The 18,261-nt window shown below is 44.3% G+C and overlaps 1 protein-coding gene across 1 annotated transcript in view; it reads left to right on the top strand.

Moving 5' to 3' along the window:
- The window catches only part of ITGA8 (integrin subunit alpha 8), a 560,404-nt gene that overhangs the window by 201,362 nt on the left and 340,781 nt on the right, over positions 1-18,261 (top strand). Inside the window, exons 12-13 of the mRNA XM_029588821.1 lie at positions 6,292-6,497; positions 17,599-17,790. Of these exons, the coding sequence (XP_029444681.1) occupies positions 6,292-6,497; positions 17,599-17,790 (398 nt within the window). The remainder of the gene's footprint in view (positions 1-6,291; positions 6,498-17,598; positions 17,791-18,261) is intronic.

Genomic DNA, 18,261 nt, shown 5'->3' with positions numbered 1-18,261 from the left:
TCCCTGCTGAGATCCTGGGAGGGATCTCTGGCTCCTTCCTCCTGGCTTCTTCATCCATGCCTGACCCCTCTGACTCTTGCGCATGCTCCAATGAATTTTATACCTCCTTGAAGCCTATTCCCCAAAAAGGTGAGGTTCTGGCAAGGGTAGCGTTCAAAATGTAATTTCGCTCCCACTGCCTATAGCTGGAAAAATATGGGGATTATGTTTATTGACAGGTTAGCCCCTGTCACATGACCATGGATACAGTGCATGGAAATTTATTCAGTACCCTAGAGAAGGTATGCCTTTAGGTTTTGATTTAGCAAATGATTTGTCAAAGGAGATTTAAATATCTGAAAGGTATTAATAATCATGCACAAATAAACATTTTTCAGTGGAAAGGAAGTTGTATGACACTCTAGGGGGGACTCTTGGAACAGACAGGGGAGGCTAAAATTGTAAGTAGATAAGCAGAGAGGATCTTTACTTAAAAAAAAAAAGGGACATCAGAAGCATGCACTAGTAGCACCGTAGGCCATAGGGGTAGCTCATAGAGGTAATCTGCTTTGAACGGTGGTTATGATCTTAACAGCTACAGTTAGACTGCGCCTAGTTTCCTAGAACAAGTTGAGGTAACCTGCACAGAGTGGCAGTTACAAGCCTAACAGCAGGCATCTACAAAGCCTGGATTAACCTGCATGGAGTGATTGTGGTTGAAACCCATATTGCAGTGAGCATGAGGAGGCAGGATATTTGGCAGCTTTGCTGGTTTTGATGGCTGTGTGGATTGTTGGAAAGCTTCCTGCTAACATATGAAGTGTTTCATAACACCCCCCCCCCCCCACCCTCCCCTCCCCCGGACACAAGAGGGTCTGGTGCCTGTTTTAGAACTGAGTGCCCGTCTCTCGGAAAGGCTCACCATAATCACTGGTCAATCAGATGATGTATTGGACCCGACCTAGAGGCAAGAGCCATACTCCCCAGCTGGATAGAGAAAATCTTCACACACTGTTATTTCTCCTCTGTACCCCTCTCTCCTCACCTTTCCCTTTTTCCAATCTCTGTCCCAGATCTTGACACACCCACACAGAGAGATGAAGCAGGATCTTACGTAATAAGGAATCTTCAACCAACAATCACTTTTATTTCTGAGTTTTCCAGCAGTCAGGGATTATAAAAGATATTAGAAGAGTAGGGATACAGATGTCTGCAGCAGGGCTGCAGTAGGTGCAGCAATAACATACAACATTTACAAAAAATATTTCCTTCAACTATGTAATGCTATGCTTGTGGAGGGAAAATACCCCAAAATTCTTTCCAGCTTTTCTTCAGTAGATTTTGTGGTTCACAGACTCCTCAACGACCACCCGTATTTGAATTACACCAGTATTCTTGTTTATAGACCAGCAATCTCACATATCTCATCCTACATTCGACACAGTGTGTTCCCCTCACAGATCCAGTGGCACTCTTACCCTCTTCAATATATCTCTAGAACAGTTTTCCAGACATTGGCAGAGATTTCACTGGTTTCCCCAGCTCACATCCTTAAGTAATCTCTTCTCTCCTTAGATTTCTGCTGACTATGGGACCTCATCTCCTCCTCTACATTCAGGACCCCAGACAGGTCCTCTGGTCATTTCCTCTTGAGGAAGAAACACCACTGCAGCCTCAGCCTTACCCCTTGAGGGGGGAAAGCCCCTGCAGAGCCCTTTCCTTAGAGAGAGCCTCTCTGAGCACCCAACCCTAAAGTGAGTCCTTGCAATCTTCCCAACTCCACCCACCAAACTTCAAATTTAGGATAATATAGTCTGAGAAAACTCCCTGTAAAGGATCTTCTTTCCCAATCCTCTTATAGGAGACACATCACCTAGATTCAGCCATTACTTCTTGTAGCAGTGTGTGCAGCCAGAATACCAGATAACAGATGCAGGCAATGCTCTGCCTAGTTATTCATGAACTTGTATTAATTCAGAACAGAAAAATAACCCTGCAGCTCTTTGCAGCTTATAAATCAAAGTAGCAATATCTTAACTTACAGTCTGGGCTTCCTAAGGTTCCTCCTGAATCCCTGGGGGCCTCTCATTTACTCTTGGGCCTGGCTAGATATACACATTCCCAGGATCCTCCTTCAAGATCAGGATTCCCTGTTGTCTCAGGTTTAAGGTGGTCCAGGCCAGATTTCTGTATCCAGTCCCTTAAGGTATTTTGATGTTCTCATTTTTATACCCCTTTACATATCCTCCCCCTCAGCTTCTTCTTAGGTTGAGCACTAGCCCTTACTAAGGGTATATGAAGAAGATCCCTGCTTCTCTCTTCACTCCTCAACCTATTCTGGCACTGTTTAACTCGTTTAAGGTTTCTCCCTCCCCAAATCATTTGGGAAACAACTCCCTAGTTTGTGGGGTGCCCGCTGTTCTAGTTTGGCTCGATTGCCCATAAACTGACCCCACAGGATTTTGAATTGGTAACAATTGCACCCTAAAACCACCAGATATGGAAGCTCGGGAAGTACTCCCACTTCCATGACTGCTTGTCCTACTGGTGTTGTCAGGAGGATCTGACTGGTGGGGTAATTCTGTCTATTGCCATGTATACAAATACGCGTTGCTTTCCTCTTGTCATTGATGTCCTCTCTCTTGATCAAGTCCTTATGAACGAGTGTCTTACCTCACCCTAGGTGTACCAGTGCTTGGGTGGGAATTTCATCCAACTCTACCTGGATCACAAATTCCTTAAGTTCCTGATGTGGCATATTCATCAAGTTAAAGCTTAAGTTTTGCAAAAGTGTTCACCCATTCCTGTTCCCACTTTTTGTTCTTGTTATGGAGACAGTTCTCCTCAACCTTCTCCTTCTTACGCTGCTCTGCTATCTTGCTCTCCCACTATATGCCTTCAAGCTATAGGCACTTGTTGTCCATATGATCCTTCATTTTACAGTAGGAGCATGCCCTTGGACTTGATTCCAATTTAACTTTAGGTGCTTCTCTCAAGGGTTCTTCATTTTCTTCTATTCCATAAGGGTAGCAGTCTTCCTCATATCCACTCCCTGCACAAAGGGCACAGAAGAAGAAGGTTTCTATATCCTTATTACTGGGTTGTACTAGTCCATCCAAGACCTCTTTTTTCTTTCAACTGGAGGATCTGCCTGAGATTTTCCTTTATTCATGTGGGTTTTAGTCTCTAATGTCAGCTGTGTCACCATGTTGATGTCCATTGCTTCAGTTTGGTCAAATCTACAGTCTCTGGCCAATGCTTTCTCCTTCAACATTTGAAGCAAGCAGGAGAGGGTGTGGCCTATGTGCCGGGCATAGACCCTGGACTGACCACTTCAGAGGGCCTTTGCTGTGGTCCTCCGCTCTCATTACTGCCTTCTAGATTCAGTGTGGGCTGCCTTTTTACCTTCCATACCCTGTCAGGCATTAATTGGACCTGGTGGAAGCCATTGGCCACTTTTAATGCTTTGTCCAACTTGAGCCCAGGGTGCCAACAGACCCAATTCTGCATGGGTTGGTTGAGCCTGTCTAGAGACTGTTCCAGAAGCACCTGGTTGGCTACCTCAAGGCCAGACTTTGTCTCAAGCTGCAGCCATTTCCACCTGGTGTCTTTCAGTCTGTGGAATAAGTTTCGGGGACTTTCCCTGGGCTGTATCTCACTCAGCCAGAACTGTTGTTAGAAGGTTTTTGAAGTATGTCTTGCCCTTTGTGGGATGGTGGACTTTACTTCTCCATAGTTGGCCACTTGAAAGGCCACTTGGAATTTGCCTGTGAGCAGATTTGCCAGATCCATCTTCCAATTAGCTTCTTGCCATCCCATCATGTAGGCGGTCTTTTTGAAGTTTCTCAGAAAGATCTCCAGGTCCTCCCCTGCCTTCATTTTAAACAGGATAGGAGGTGGTGGATTCCCCCGAGCTGGGGTAGCTTGCATCTGTGTGAGCTGTTCATATTGCCCTTGAACTACTATTATCCACTCCATTTTGTCTTATTAGTCTTGGCTGCCTCTTGACTCCATGAAAGGCTCTCCACTGCTCCTGAGCACCTGTGCCAAAAGCCTTTCCCTTCTTTCTCTTATTTATTTATTTTTTTAATGAAAACAAATCCTGCCTATTTGGCACTGACTTACTATTAATTCCTTCTCTGTAGCTGGAGCTATTTTCCTTAGGCTGTTTAAAACCTTCTCCTGGGCAGCCACTGTCTTTGACCTCAGGAAACAGAAAAAAAACCATTTCTTGTTTGGTGTGGGTTTTGGCTGTGCAAACTTAGCTCACAAATTCCCAAACTGGCACTATATGTGGCTCCATATGCAGTCAGAATGCCCAGAAAATAGACACAGGTTAGGCTCTAGCTTGTTATTCATGATCTTAAATTAATTCAGAATAGAAAAATAACTGCAGCTCTTTTTGCAAATTATAATCAGAAGTAGCAATGTCTCAACTTAGAGACTCTCAGTCTGGGCTTCCTATGATTCTTCCTGAATCCCTGGTGCCTCTTGCTCCCTCCTGGGCCTGGCTGGATATATACCTTCCCAGGATCCTCCTCCGAGATCAGGATTCCCTGCTGTCTCAGGCTTAAGGTGGACTGGGCCAGATCTCTGGATCCAGCCTCTTAAGGTATTCTGGGATTCTCTTTTGTTTACCTCTTCACACTCATCCATAGAATCTCTACTGCAAATGCACCATTTAATTTTACCATACACATTGACTTCTAGTGGCTGTTCAATTGAATCACCTCATCAGTAATTTTCACAACACTTAAGCATTCAGGCCGATGCAATACCGTGAGCTCAGGCTAGCGCACAGGTTAACTTGCGGTTGGACGCGCGTCCATAATGCCTTATGCAATAAGGGGATCAGCGCATCCAAAATGCATGTCCAAACCAGCACATAGCTAATAAAGCTCATCACATGTAAATGCCATGTTGATGAGGCTATTAGTTAGTACCCCTTATGTAAAAAATAAATGTGCACCCAATGAGTACATTTTAACCCTCAATAATTAACGCCGGCCCTAGAGCTGGCACTAAGTCTTGAGCAGCCCCAAAAGTTTAAACAAAAATCAGAAAATACAGCTTTTCTGTTGCTCTTCCATCTTAATATCATGGTGATATTAAGTCGGAAGAGCCACAGAAAGCAGCAACGTGAAAAAAAAAAGTCTTGCTGTCAGTCAGCAATTTTTGAGTGTCCATTTTCCTAACCCATGGCTGTGCATGGGTTAGGAAAACAGACTTTCGTAAATTTGAGTGTCCGTTTCCCTAACCCTCATACAACCACTTTTCCTGGGCGCCCGATGCCAAGGAGATGCTAGGGACACACAATTTCCCCTAGTGCCTCCTTTTTAATACAGCAGCTCATTAGCTTATGTCATAGCACACCTGGGAGAGGTGGATGGGCCTGTGTTAGGAAAGCGGGAGCTCGATCATGAGCACCTGTTTTTCTCACGTGGATATTGCATTGGCCAATATTCAGTAGGCCATGTAGTAGACATGTTATCTAGGTAAAGTCATCTGGATAACTTGTCCTGTATATTCAGTGAGACGAAGATCCCATTGAATATATGTTCTTAAAGTTATCTGGTTATATGTAGCCAGATAACTTTAAAACCCAACTGGCAGGTCTAAGGTAATTTGTCTAACCTAGCTGAATATACCCAATATTTGGCTAGGTTAGCTGGATAACTCAACCCCTACCTGGAACGCCCCTGAAATGTCACTTTCTTCTCTGGCTAAATTATAGGCTTAATATGCCATATTTTCCACTTAGATGGACAACTTGTGAGTTATCTGTCTAAATGGCTTTGACCTCTGTCAAGCTGTTTTCGAATACCCAGGTATAGTTAAGTGATCTCCTTCACGCAAACTCTCTTAGCAAAACTCCAGTACCTCAGGCTCAGTTTAGGAGGCCTGTCACAATTAGATAAAGTGTAGGTTTTGTAAGAATCAGAGGAAGATAATAAGGCCTGAAATGGTCTACCAGTGAAGGTGATGGAGGCTAGGAAATTAAAAGATTCTGAGCATGCTTGGTACTGATATATAGTGGGTAGTGATAGGAAAAGGATTGAAGGATCAGGTTGAAAACATGGCCAGGGCAACTGGGGGTGGGGGTAACTGATGCTGGGATGCATATGGGTATTGTATGAAATTCAGAATGGATAAAAAGTGCTCTAAAAATCCAATTATTATTTTTATGTGCATTTTTCTTTTAAGTTGTACAACCATCACAACCTAATGTATAGTGCTAATCTCGAATTTCAGTTTGTAATATCCACAATAAGTACTCATTCTCTCTAAATTTTGTGTGTTATATTTCTTCAGTTTAGATGATATCCTAGTTGGAGCCCCCCTCTTTATGGATCGAGAATTTGAGAGCAAGCCAAAGGAAGTGGGACAGGTTTATCTATACTTGCAAGAGAGTGCATTCTCTTTTAGAGATGCACAGGTACTTACAGGTACTGAAGTGTTTGGCAGATTTGGCAGTTCCATCGCTCACCTTGGGGATCTGAACAAAGATGGATATGATGGTAACTTTTACACTAACTTTTAAAGATTCATAGTAAGGACAGAAAAACATTGTAAACAGTTTCAAGCCCCCTCCCTTTTAGCTAGGAAAAAGAACAAAGGGTGCGAAAATGTTCTCTTATACATTTTCTATAAAATATAGAGTAATTAGACTGATGAACCAAGCCTCTAAACACCCCAGAAAAGCTACTCCCATGCAGAACACAGATACATTTTATTTTTAGCAACCATTCTATGAGAATGAATAATGTGTATAATTTATATCTTTCAGATGGATTATATTTTTATTGATGTCTTTAAAATGTGATAAACTTCCATTGATATCCTAAGAGTTATAGTGGTGATGCCTTTTTGTCACTAATGCCATAGAAAGACAAGATGTTTTAAGATATTAAAACTGCATTGTATAAAAAAACTTGTTTTCCTAAAGTTGATGATTCTCTTACTAGGTTGTTTTTATTAATTTCATTTTATGGCATGCAGGCATGGAAATAGACATTTTAAGCATTTTAGAAAGTATACAAAAAAAAAAACAGAAAAATATATAGATTTTGTTCATTTATCTTTTCTGTGGCCAAGCAGGGAAAATATGGCCACACAAGTAGGCGATGTCACCTATTGCACCTGTCATGCTCTCTGAGCTGAGAAAGATAGAAGTCTGTCCGAGCATGGGCGGCAGTTCCTGTGTTAGTCAGCTCAGTCATTTTCCTTCCACTGATGCGAAAGGATGGTCATTGCTCTCTTCATCAGACTGAATTTTCAGGGGTTTTTTTCTCTTAGGTATAAAAGTTTTTCATTTTCTTTTCATTTTCTTATTTTTGACATTTCATTCCAAGTCTCCTTGCTTAAAAAAAAAAAAAGGAATTTTTTTCAAGGATGCCACAAAGTCGAGTAAACAATCCTTTATACTGTGCCCCAATAAGATGGCTTCAGTGAACTTACATAAATGTTATGTATGCTTGGGTCATCCCTACATATAGCTGACTGCAAAGAATCAGCTAGATTTTAAAAGCATTGCTCACACAAAAACGGCCCTGAATTTTGCAAGGCTGACCATGGCAACACATGCTGTGGTCCTGATGAGGCACAGGTTAGGAGAGAGAGAGAAAGAGAGAGAGAGAGACTCTTTTAAAGGGCCAATCTGACACCCTCTATATATTCCACTGTAAGGGGGCACTTTCAACTCAGGGTGGGTTTTGGAGGGAGGACGGTGTTACATTGGTCTGCCTAGGGTGCAAGGGTCTGTACACCCTTGTAATACCGCCCCCTCCTGAGTTGAAAGTGCCTGTTCAATGCTGCTCCCCCAAGGGGAGGAGCTAGCAATCTGTAATACTCCATAGGCGGGGTCAATGATCTGTTGTGGGTTGGCTCCCACAGAGTAGCAGTCTGTATGATACCGCTTCTAGTAGTGTAAGGAATAAACACTTAATGGAAATTGGTGAATCCCTGGGCCGATGGCAGATGACAGCGCCCCCAGGAGGATATCCTGAGAGGGACCACCGGCTAGGCTGGAGTATGGAGACAAAAACAGATAGTTCTTTATTAGACAGGACATAGAACCACCAGAGGTGGCAGTAGTGAGTTGATGTGCCCGGCAGGGCTGAAGTCCCTCAGATACTGGAACTGTGATCACTGGGTTGCTGAGCTGTAGAGAGAGACTATAGGTAGTGAGTAGACAGGGTATGCTGGATACATAACCAGTAGTAGATGATACACTCACAATTGTAAATATCTGTATTGGCTTCTATGCAACAGAGAGTCTTCAGTATATTCAGGAACAGGAGCTGTAGGTGAGTACTGGTTCCTATATGCAGTCTGGAATAAGAACTCACAATATCTGTGTATGAGATGGCTTCTGGAATAGAAGAAAGTCTTTGGAGGGTTTTAGGAACATGGGCCCTCGTGGAGCGAGAACCAGTTCCTATCTGCAATCTGCAATAGTAACTCACGATCTCCATACCTGCGATAGCGTCTTAGACAGAAGGGAGTCTTCAGATATTAGGAACATAGGCCCTCGTGGAGCGAGTACCGGATCCCTTCTGTAATAGAACTCACAGTGTTCACGTCTGCGATCGTTTCCAGGCAGTAAGGAGTCTTCTGAGCATTCAGGGACGTAGGTCCTCGAGGAGCGAGTACCGGATCCCATCTTAGCAGTCTGAAATCAAAAAGAGAAAGCGGAGCCCCCGAGGAATGGGTACTCCAGGTAAGTACAAGAAGGCAGAGTAGCTAAGCGAATTGTAACCAGGGAGAGTAAGATTTGAGTCCTTGCTAACTCGATTCATAGTAGCAAACAAAGACCTTTTAAGCTGGAAGCGGATGACGTCACTACGAGGGGTTTGCGCCCTTGCCGGTACAAACTCTGGAGTGCATGCGCGCCCTTACATCATCAGGAATATGGCGGATCCGCAGCATCAGGCCAGCCTGGGGATTCCGGGAGACGCCACTGCAGCAAGCTGTCCCTCAGACCTGGAGGGAGTCACTTCACAAGTAGAAAGGGTGGAGCGAGGGCGAAGAGCAGGCATGTACGCAACAATGCCCCCTTTGTTTGTTTGTTTGTTTATTTATTTATTTATTTATTTAAACACTCTTCTATACCTTCGTTGAGTTAGATAACCATCACAACGGTTTACAAAAAGGCACGTTAACGAAAAATATGAGTGGTATAGATTACAAATTAACCATGTGCCATCATAGAACATAGAATTTAGTGTCAGAAACTATGTGTGTCAGTTAAGCTTATTTGTTCGGAACATATTCTGCGGTTTTAATTTAACATTAAAATGCATTTTGTAGGTTAAAAATAATAACTTCTAGTTTGGTGCTTCCTTATCATTCAACCGTTTTTCTCCTTTAGAGTGGGATATATAGAGAGTGTCAGATTGGCCCTTTAAAAGAGTCTCTCTCTGTCTCTGTCTCTGTCTCTCTCTCTCTCTCTCTCTCTAGCCAATCATTCGAAAGTATGCATGGTAGGGATATTTTAAAAGGTGCACGCACAATATAAAATTAAATGCATTTTTGCTCGCGTGCCCAGTATAGCCCAAATTTTAAAAGCCCGGCATGTGTAAAAACCAGGGGATATGTGCATTGCTGGACCATGTGCACGCCAAACGCATTTTAAAAATGGCCTGGCCATGTGCGTATCCCCTGGCATGCGTGGAAGTGCCAGGCTCCTTGAAAGGGGCAGGCTGGGGGCCAGGGGCCCTGTCTCAGGGAAGCACACTCCGGCAGCTGGCTGCTTGTGGAACTTACATCATCTATTCAGATAAATTAAGTTCCAAAATAAAAAAGAAAAGGTAGGAAAAGGGGTTTTAGGGGTCAGGGAAGAGAGGGGGAAAAAAAAGTCAGAGTAAGAAGGGGGGATAGGAAAGTTCCCTCCTAGTCCACTTGTTAATAAGAGTGGACTAGGAGGGAACTGGTGTAAGCCCGATCATGTCGCTGCGCTTAATTTTTTAAAAATCCCCCCTTGCGCGCGCAAGACACCACCTGTCTGCAAATGCGCATGCTGATATAAAAATCAGGTGAGCATGTGCACGCAAGAATCATATTTTATAACATGCACGTGACTACCTGCGCATGTTATAAAATCGCCCCGTCCATGTGCGCGCACCGGGAACCATGCGCAAGTGGATGCGTGCGCACGGGTTTTAAAATTTACCCCATGTGCATTTATGGGCGCACGCGCACACCTTTTAAAATGTACTTTAATATGAGAGAATTCCACCTATAGTGATAGAATATTGCTGGTTTAAGATTTTCTATGACTCTTTTCTATTAGGGGCTCCAGAATTTCTAAAAAAAAGAGGTTAGAGTCACCCAAATGCTGAAGTGAAGTGTCTACCTCCTCTGCTCTCTCCACTCAGCGTAGACACAGTTCTCCGTTTCCCAGGAAGTTTTGCCTTCAGTCTCGCACATCAACACTAGGTTCTTCACAGTATAAGAGGAAACAAAAATTGGCACAGAAAACTTCAGCCCCCCATCTATGCTGCTGACCACCTCTGCACCAGAAACTTTGGTACCATCCACACTGGCACCAAAACCAATCGTGCCATCCACATCAAGCCTGGCTGTTGAGGTGCTGACTGGAATCATGCCGGATTGGCAGAAAATGGATTTTCCACCTATTCTAGTTTCAAACATGCCCTCTTCTGGTTTTCCACTATACCATGCATTTGTACAGAAGATGAAGGATACAACATAGACTCCTTCCAAATGACTTACTCCAGTTCTGGAAAATATGTTTCTGTACCTGGACTCTGAACTATCACTCCTCCTTTTCAAATGCCACCACAGTGTGTTGAAAAACCACGCAAAGCATAATCACAACAGAAGTTTGCATCATCAACTCACATATTAGATTCAGATTTAGATTTACTATATCATTCTTCCTATGAATTATTTTTGGATCCTTCTCTACCAGATTTTCCTGAGCCTTATCCAGAGACAACCAGGAGCAAAACACCTCTGAATGATTTCTTATCCATAATTCATCCACAAAATGGCAGAATCCATCTTCTTCCAGCTACAAGAACACCCTGAGCCAGCTGACTACTTCCCAAAAGTCTTAAAATATAAAAGCACCAAAACAACTATGTGCAGCTCCAGTTCACAAAGCAATACAGGAGCAAGAAATTTGGTAGTGGTAGACTCAGTGCTCAAAAAGGCAAAAAAATCTAAAATCTGTCAATAATCCATTAGGACAACAAAGCAGGATATCTGCTCATGATGTAGCACTTGTGTATTCTTTCTATAAAAAGTAAAAGATGATGCAAATTCTCTCCCAATGGATCTTCAAACAAATGGCCAGATTCATAAAGGCTTTTCTCCCATTTTGTATCTATGGGAAAACTTGTTAGGGGGTAATCTTCAAAAGCCTTTGCAAGTGTAAATGTAACTTACGATTTCATAAGCCATTTACTCAAGAAAAGTGCATTTATGCAAGTAAATCTTATGAACAATTCAATGGCATATATTGTAGCAATTTTCAAAAGCCCACTTACTTGAGTAAAGTGCATTTACTCGAGTAAAACCTAGCTTTATGTGTGTAAATGCTTTTTAAAATCAGACCCTTAGTGAATCAGGTACAAAATTGGAAACACACAAGATGAATGTTCCAAGCATTTTATAAAATCCATCTAAGACAATTTTGATACATTGCCAAGATCTTCAGCTATAGCCATAGTCACTAAAAGACTGGCTCTTTTTTAAATCTTCAGGTCTAAAGGAAGATGTTTATGACCAGCTTGCTGATGCTGTTGCGATCCTGCTTGCAGCAAGGCTGCGAGCAGGCTCTTACCTTCGCAGCCCAGGCTGCCAGCGTGCTGTCGCGGCAGGAGCTGCATCGGAGTTTTCACATGCGGCCTGGAGCTGCCCCCGGATCCTCCATGTGGCAGGAGCTGCTCCCGGACCAGTCTTCCTCTGCGGCTGAATGCCCAGGAGGCAGGGAGCTGTGAACTTCGGCCTATCTTGCAGCCTGGAGGCTGGTCGTCTTCCTCTTTGATGCGGCCCGGAGGCTGCAGTCCCCAGGGTCTTCTTGTGGCTGGAGCCGCCCCGGGACGTCCTCTTCAGCGGCAGGACGCCACCTCTAACGTCGGGGCCTGCATGGCCCAGCTCCGGCTGCTCCTCTCTCAGCAGGGCTGCTGTCCTTGGTCCTGCTGCTTCCTCTTCCTGCCTTCCTTAGGCGCAGGGCTGCGCCTCCTTCATCCATTTAAAGGGCCAGGAATCCGGTCCCACCTGCAAGTTCCTCCCTGGGCGTTGGCTTCTCCAGCCCTACAAAAGGGCTCCTCCAGCATTCAGCCATTGCCTTTGCAAGGGGCAAGTTCCTTCCTGGAACTCTCCTCTAGGAGCTCGTCTTCTCTAGGACTTCCTTACACTCCTCGCTCCTGCATGGCATTCCTGTGTTCTTCGTTGGATCCTTCGTCGTCGTCTGTTCTGGTCCTTGCTGATGTCCGTCTGTTCCTGATGTCTCTTTCATCCTGACTCCTGATGTTCCTTTGTCCAGTCTTGTTGTCTTGATGTCCGTCCTGTCCAGATGTGCCAGGCTTTGCTTGATCCATCCTAGCGTGGTCCGCGACCATCCCCGCTGGGGTGTGTAGGGCACTTGTGGGTCTTCTCCAACGTCGGAGCCGAGGATCTCCATGTTCCTGTCTGTCACCTCCTGGGTCTGGAGTCTTCTGGATGTCCACTTTGTCCGAAATGGCTGCTCTTCACTGAGTGTCCGGAGAGTCTGTCCTGGATGTCCTGGATCCTCGCCTTGGAGGCTCATCTAATCTCTCCTCCGATGCTCTGGACTTCGGCTACGCCTAGCCTCCAGTGGGCAGTGTTCCAGTGGATAGCCCGAGGGCCGTTCTGGCCACTGCAGCCTCCTCCTCCTCGACTGTGGGTGTTAGTGCCTTATCCAGAGTCTTCTTCATCCTGAGTTTTATCCTGATTTTAACTCGTCTGAGCCTGGAGCCTGATCTTCGTCTGAGTCTGATCTTCATCTGAGTCTTCACCTTCAATTCCAGTCCACCCTTACCTCCTGTCTGGCCTGCTGCCTTTGCTCCTCCCTGCAGCAAGTCCGAAAGGGCTTGGAGTGGTTGGAGGACTATTCAGAGGCCAATCTTGCGTGGTTGGCCTCACTGACAGGTCGATACTGTAACGTGCGGTTGAAGATTTCCCGTCTGTAACGTGCTGGGAGCGCACAATTCGGACGCGTAAGGCAATCCAGCGATACTCTCCAGTTTCACGCGTCCTTAGCGCTTCTTAAAACAGACGCATAACCCTTTCCGCACGCAGCATGTATATGATATGTAAATGAACGAATTAGCTGTATAATGAAGGAATTAGCTATTCCCCTCCGATACTGTGACGCACGCTCAGATTATCTCCTTTGTAACCCGCTATTTTGCCGCGTCCTTAACCTGTTAGTTTACCGCCTACCCTCTACTTGGTGTTAGTGTGTTGTTCGAAAATTAAAACGGGAATAAAGTGTAAAAAATGGGGGTAAAACCAAAGGGAGTAAAGTGTAAAAAACATTGCAGCGTAAGTTGTTTATATATATGTATAAATACCTGTCACTTTCCTGTCACTTTCCGAATCCCCCAGGCATGCGGTCATCGAGGCGGCGGCGGGAGCCGGGCGGATGGGCGCCCGTTCATCCAGGCGGCAGCGGCGGGAGCCGGCGAGCGGGTGGGCGCGCGTTGGATCCAGGCGGCGGTGGGAGCGTGTTCGATCCAGGCCACAGCCGGGTGGATGAATGCACGCCCACCCGGCACGCCCACCCAGCGGCAAAAGCGGCCTCCGGAGGCCGCTTTCGCCTCCGGCTCCCTCTGCCTGGATGAATGCACGGCCCCCGCCGGCAGTGAATGAATGCCCGTGCGATTTCGGCGCTCAAGGCGGCCGGGTGAGCGTGCATTCATCCAGGCAGAGGGAGCCGGCGGCGAAATCGGCCTCCGGCTCCCTCTGCCTGGATGAATGCACGACCCCCGCCAGCAGTGAATGAATGCCCGTGCGATTTCGGCGGCCGGGTGGGCGTGCATTCATCCAGGCAGAGGGAGCCGGCGGCGAAAGCGGCCTCCAGCTCCCTCTCCCTGGATGAATGCACGGCCCCCGCCGGCAGTGAATGAATGCCCGTGCGATTTCGGTGCTCAAGGCAGTCACATGTCATGATGTCACGCCTTGAGCGCCGAAATCGCACAGGCATTCATTCACTGCCGGCGGGGGCCGTGCATTCATCCAGGCAGAGGGAGCCGGCGGCCGCTTTCACCGCCGGCTCCCTCTGCCTGGATGAATGCACGCCCACCCGGCCGCCTTGAGCGCCGAAATCGGGAGGAGAGGAGAAGGGAGAAGGGACTACCGTAGCAGGCCCGAGCCTTGCTACTTTTTCGGGTTTTGTTTTTTTTTGCTTCGGGAGGAGGGGACAGGACTGGGGCTGCATCGGAGACCGGACGGGGCCAGGGCAGGTGAGCGGGGGCTGGGGGAAAGTTTGCCGAGCATCGGGGAACATAACTGTCCACTTCCTGGTACCTGTCATTTCAAATGTCATTTGAAATGACATTTGAAATGACAGATACCAGCGCGGCCGTGAAGCGTTAGGCCCGCGAACCCAGGATACTGTATAGGCGCTCTATACAGTAAAATGGGTTGCGCGGGCCTAACGCTTGCCTAAGGCTTCGCAGCCGCGGCATGCATTTGCATGCAATTTGAAGAGAGTATCGTGCGGGGAACGAGGGTGCGCCTGACACTGCCGCACTGTTTCTACCGCGGCCTTAGAGTATCGATCTGTGAGGCTGCACAGGTCGGCAGGGGCTTGGTCTCCACTCTTTCCCAGATGAGGACTGCGTCGCCGCAAGGGCACACATTCCTCATTCCACACTGGGGAGCGCCTCCTAGCGCTCCCTTCCATCGCAGTGCAACAGATGCCTTTTATCCAGGGGACAATTTATTTGGAGATAAGTTTAGAAAACTGTCAATCTCAAAAGACCACTATATATCCTTTCGAACCTTAATCATAGACACTGTACATTAATTAACCTCACACAGGAAATTTCAGCCACAGTCATATAAAAAAGCAATTCTGTTATCCATCTAGATGCTATGTGCCTTATTCCTACTAAAGGCAGGGTTTTTGGAATCCTTAACAGCAAAAACAGCAACTGTAAAACAGGAAGCATACATGAGGCAGATCTCATCTCATTTCTGCTCAACAAACAAATCAAAAAACCCAGTTTTAGACTATGACATTATATTAACAGATCAACTTCCAGTGGGGGGAACACTAACCTTTTGCAATCACCAATAGACCCTCATTACCACAGATCTTTGGGTTCTCAATATCATTCACAAAGGATACTGATTAAACTTGCAGACTCTTCCATCTACACTTCCCCACTCTCCACATCAGTTCGCAGGGCTACAGTTGCCCATTCTAAAATAGGAGCTAACCTCTCTATTATTGACATATGCTAAAGGACCTTCATTTTCAGTGTTTATTTTATTTTCCCTGGGAATTTATCAGTGTTTATTTTAGCCAAAAATGGCTTAAAATCTAACCAGATATATTCAAACATGGCTGGTTACGTTTTTTAGCTATCCAGCTACATGTAGTTGGATAATTTTAAGTGGGTATATTCAGCCGGACATTTATCCAGCTGAATGTGGAACAAGTTATCCAGCTATCTTTAGCTGCATAACTTGTCAAGTAGAGTACATCTGAGTGTTATTGTGGCACATCATCTTTCCAGAGGTCTGCCAGTAGTATCACACCTTCCTTTACTAACAAAACTTGTTAAGGGTCTTTTTCATCTGCATTCTTCTATAAAAGATCCTCCAACTCAATGAGACTTAAACTTAGTTTTGTCAAAATTGAACCTTCTGCATCTAGTTGCATCAGATTTCTATCATAGAAAGTCCTTTTTCTCATAGCAGTTGCTTCAGCTTATGTAGTGGATTCTCCATTCAATCAAGTCTTTAAAAACAGAGTGGCACTGAAAACTCATCCTAAATTTTTGCCAAAATTAGTTTCAGAATTCCACCTGAATCAATTAGTAGTTTTATGTATTTTTCCCTCAAGGCCTCATTCCAATAAATCAAAACAAGCTCTCCACACCTTGGTCTGCAGAAGAGCTCTTCTTTTTTGCATAGAGAGGACAAAACCTCATAGGAAATCTTCTCAATTATTAATTTCCTGTGATCCAAATAAATAAAACCATCCAGATGGGAACAAACACTTTCCACCTGGCTAGCGGTCTGCGTTACTTCTTGTTGTAAGGTTGCAGGCATTAATCTACTAAATAAAGTGAAAGCTCAAAAAATTTGAGCAATGGCAACTTCAGTAGCATTTCTCCAGTCAGCCTCTATAGAGGATATCTGTAGAGCAGTTACATAGTCTTCAGTTCATGCTTTCATCAGGCATTATTCTAATCATGCACGGATAATGTTTTTGGTCAAACAGAACTGAAGAATCTATTCAAATAATAAATTCATCTCTCCTTCCTGCATATAATTGGTTTGCTTATCTATCATAAGGCATATGGTATTCTTTTAATGCAATCCTCAGTTTGGGAATCCCCACTTGTGAGGCTATATTTGCCCTGTTTGTCCACAGAGAAAGTAAAGTTTCTTATCTGTAATGGGTGTTCTCCATAGACAGCAGGACAATATAGCCACACAATCCCACCCTCATCCCCTTAAAAGTTGAAGCTCTGTTAGAAAAAAAGACTGAGGATACTTGCTCGGGGCCATTGTGCAGGAACTCCCGTGAATGCTTAGAAAGACTTCTGCCTTTCTGACCTCTAAGAGAGCATGTCTGGATCACTGCCATCAGTGATATTACCCACTTGTGTGGCTGTTTTGTCCTGCTGTCTATGGAGACCACCAGTTAAAAGTAAGCAGCTTTGCTTTCTGCCTGAGCACTGTTATAAATGTTGTTTAACATTAACCAAGCCCATGTTGTCCTGCATTCAGTCTCAAGTCATCTATTGTTCTTAAATTCTCTTAAATGCCTTCAGTAACTTGTTTTAGGATTGAGGGTTTGGAGGTGGAAAGAAGGGGTGGGGGTCGTGGAGGAAGTGACATTAATTCATGGTAAAAGGTACAGGAACAGCAGCCTTTATATTTTCACACAGAGAAAACCAATCTTAAACTAGTCACTTGGGACATTTTAATTGCCTTCTGTAAGATGATGGTATAATGCTGAATGTTTAGTAACCTTTTTTTTTTCCAGAATTAGTTGAGTTATTTGATGGTAGAAAAGAAAGCCATAAAATAGAACTGTAGTGTAGTTTCTGATTAATATGATGCATAAATGTATTAACAGCTGACCGTCATGTTTTATCTAGCCTAATATACTATTCAACATCCACTGACTTGAAAACATGACAAAAGCAAAATGTCAGGTGAACAATAAAATGTGGATATTTTCTGCAGCAGTGAAATATAATATCCCAGAGAAATACAAGGATTTGAATTACTTGCAGGGTTTGTTATTTCAGTAACAGAAAGTTGGAAAATATTAGTAATATGCTTTCCAACTTTTTAAAATGAAAAATCCCAAAAGAATAAAAAGAATAACGAAAATAAGACTTTCTGCTTCCTTTTGCTTCTTTCCCCCACCCCATTTTTCAGATATTGCCATTGGTGTACCCTTTGCAGGAGAAGAGAGAAGAGGCAAAGTGTATATTTACAACGGAAACATTCATGGGTTAAGTGCTAGTCCTTCACAAGTCTTAAATGGAGCCTGGGCCTCACAGTCCATGCCTGCGGGATTTGGCTTCACTCTGAGAGGAGATTCAGACATAGACAAGAATGATTACCCAGGTACATTATTTTTCTGCACTAAGAACTATATTAGGAAATTTCATACTTCAAATCTTCTGGTAAATGCATCAAGCCCTAAAATACTCATTTTGAAGCCAGAGGTCAAACTAAAGAATAGGCTTAGCTTTTTCAAGTTCTAGAATTGCTTCCCAGAGAATTTAAAGTCAGACAAAATAAATACTTTGCTTCCTGGCAAGAGGCATCATCAAAAAGTCAAGAACCAAAGACTTACAATGTTACATTAACATAAAACATGTGAACTTCAATGGAGATTTAAAATTGTAACAAAAAACTCAAAATATATTTAGTATTCATAAACATTTCTTTTATGGTCACCAATGACACCTGCATGTAATAACAGGAAAGATTTGCCAAAATAGTTGAAAATATTTTTGTCTTGGAACATTTTTAGGGTCCTGTTTTCAAAATGCAACAAAACCTTTGTAAAATGGGTCTAAATGTTTTTTGGTC

Source organism: Rhinatrema bivittatum, chromosome 2 (assembly GCF_901001135.1).
Source record: "Rhinatrema bivittatum chromosome 2, aRhiBiv1.1, whole genome shotgun sequence".
Lineage (NCBI taxonomy): Eukaryota > Metazoa > Chordata > Amphibia > Gymnophiona > Rhinatrematidae > Rhinatrema > Rhinatrema bivittatum.
The sequence above is the reverse complement of the archived record's forward strand: the minus strand, read 5'-3'. Positions and strand labels throughout refer to the sequence as shown.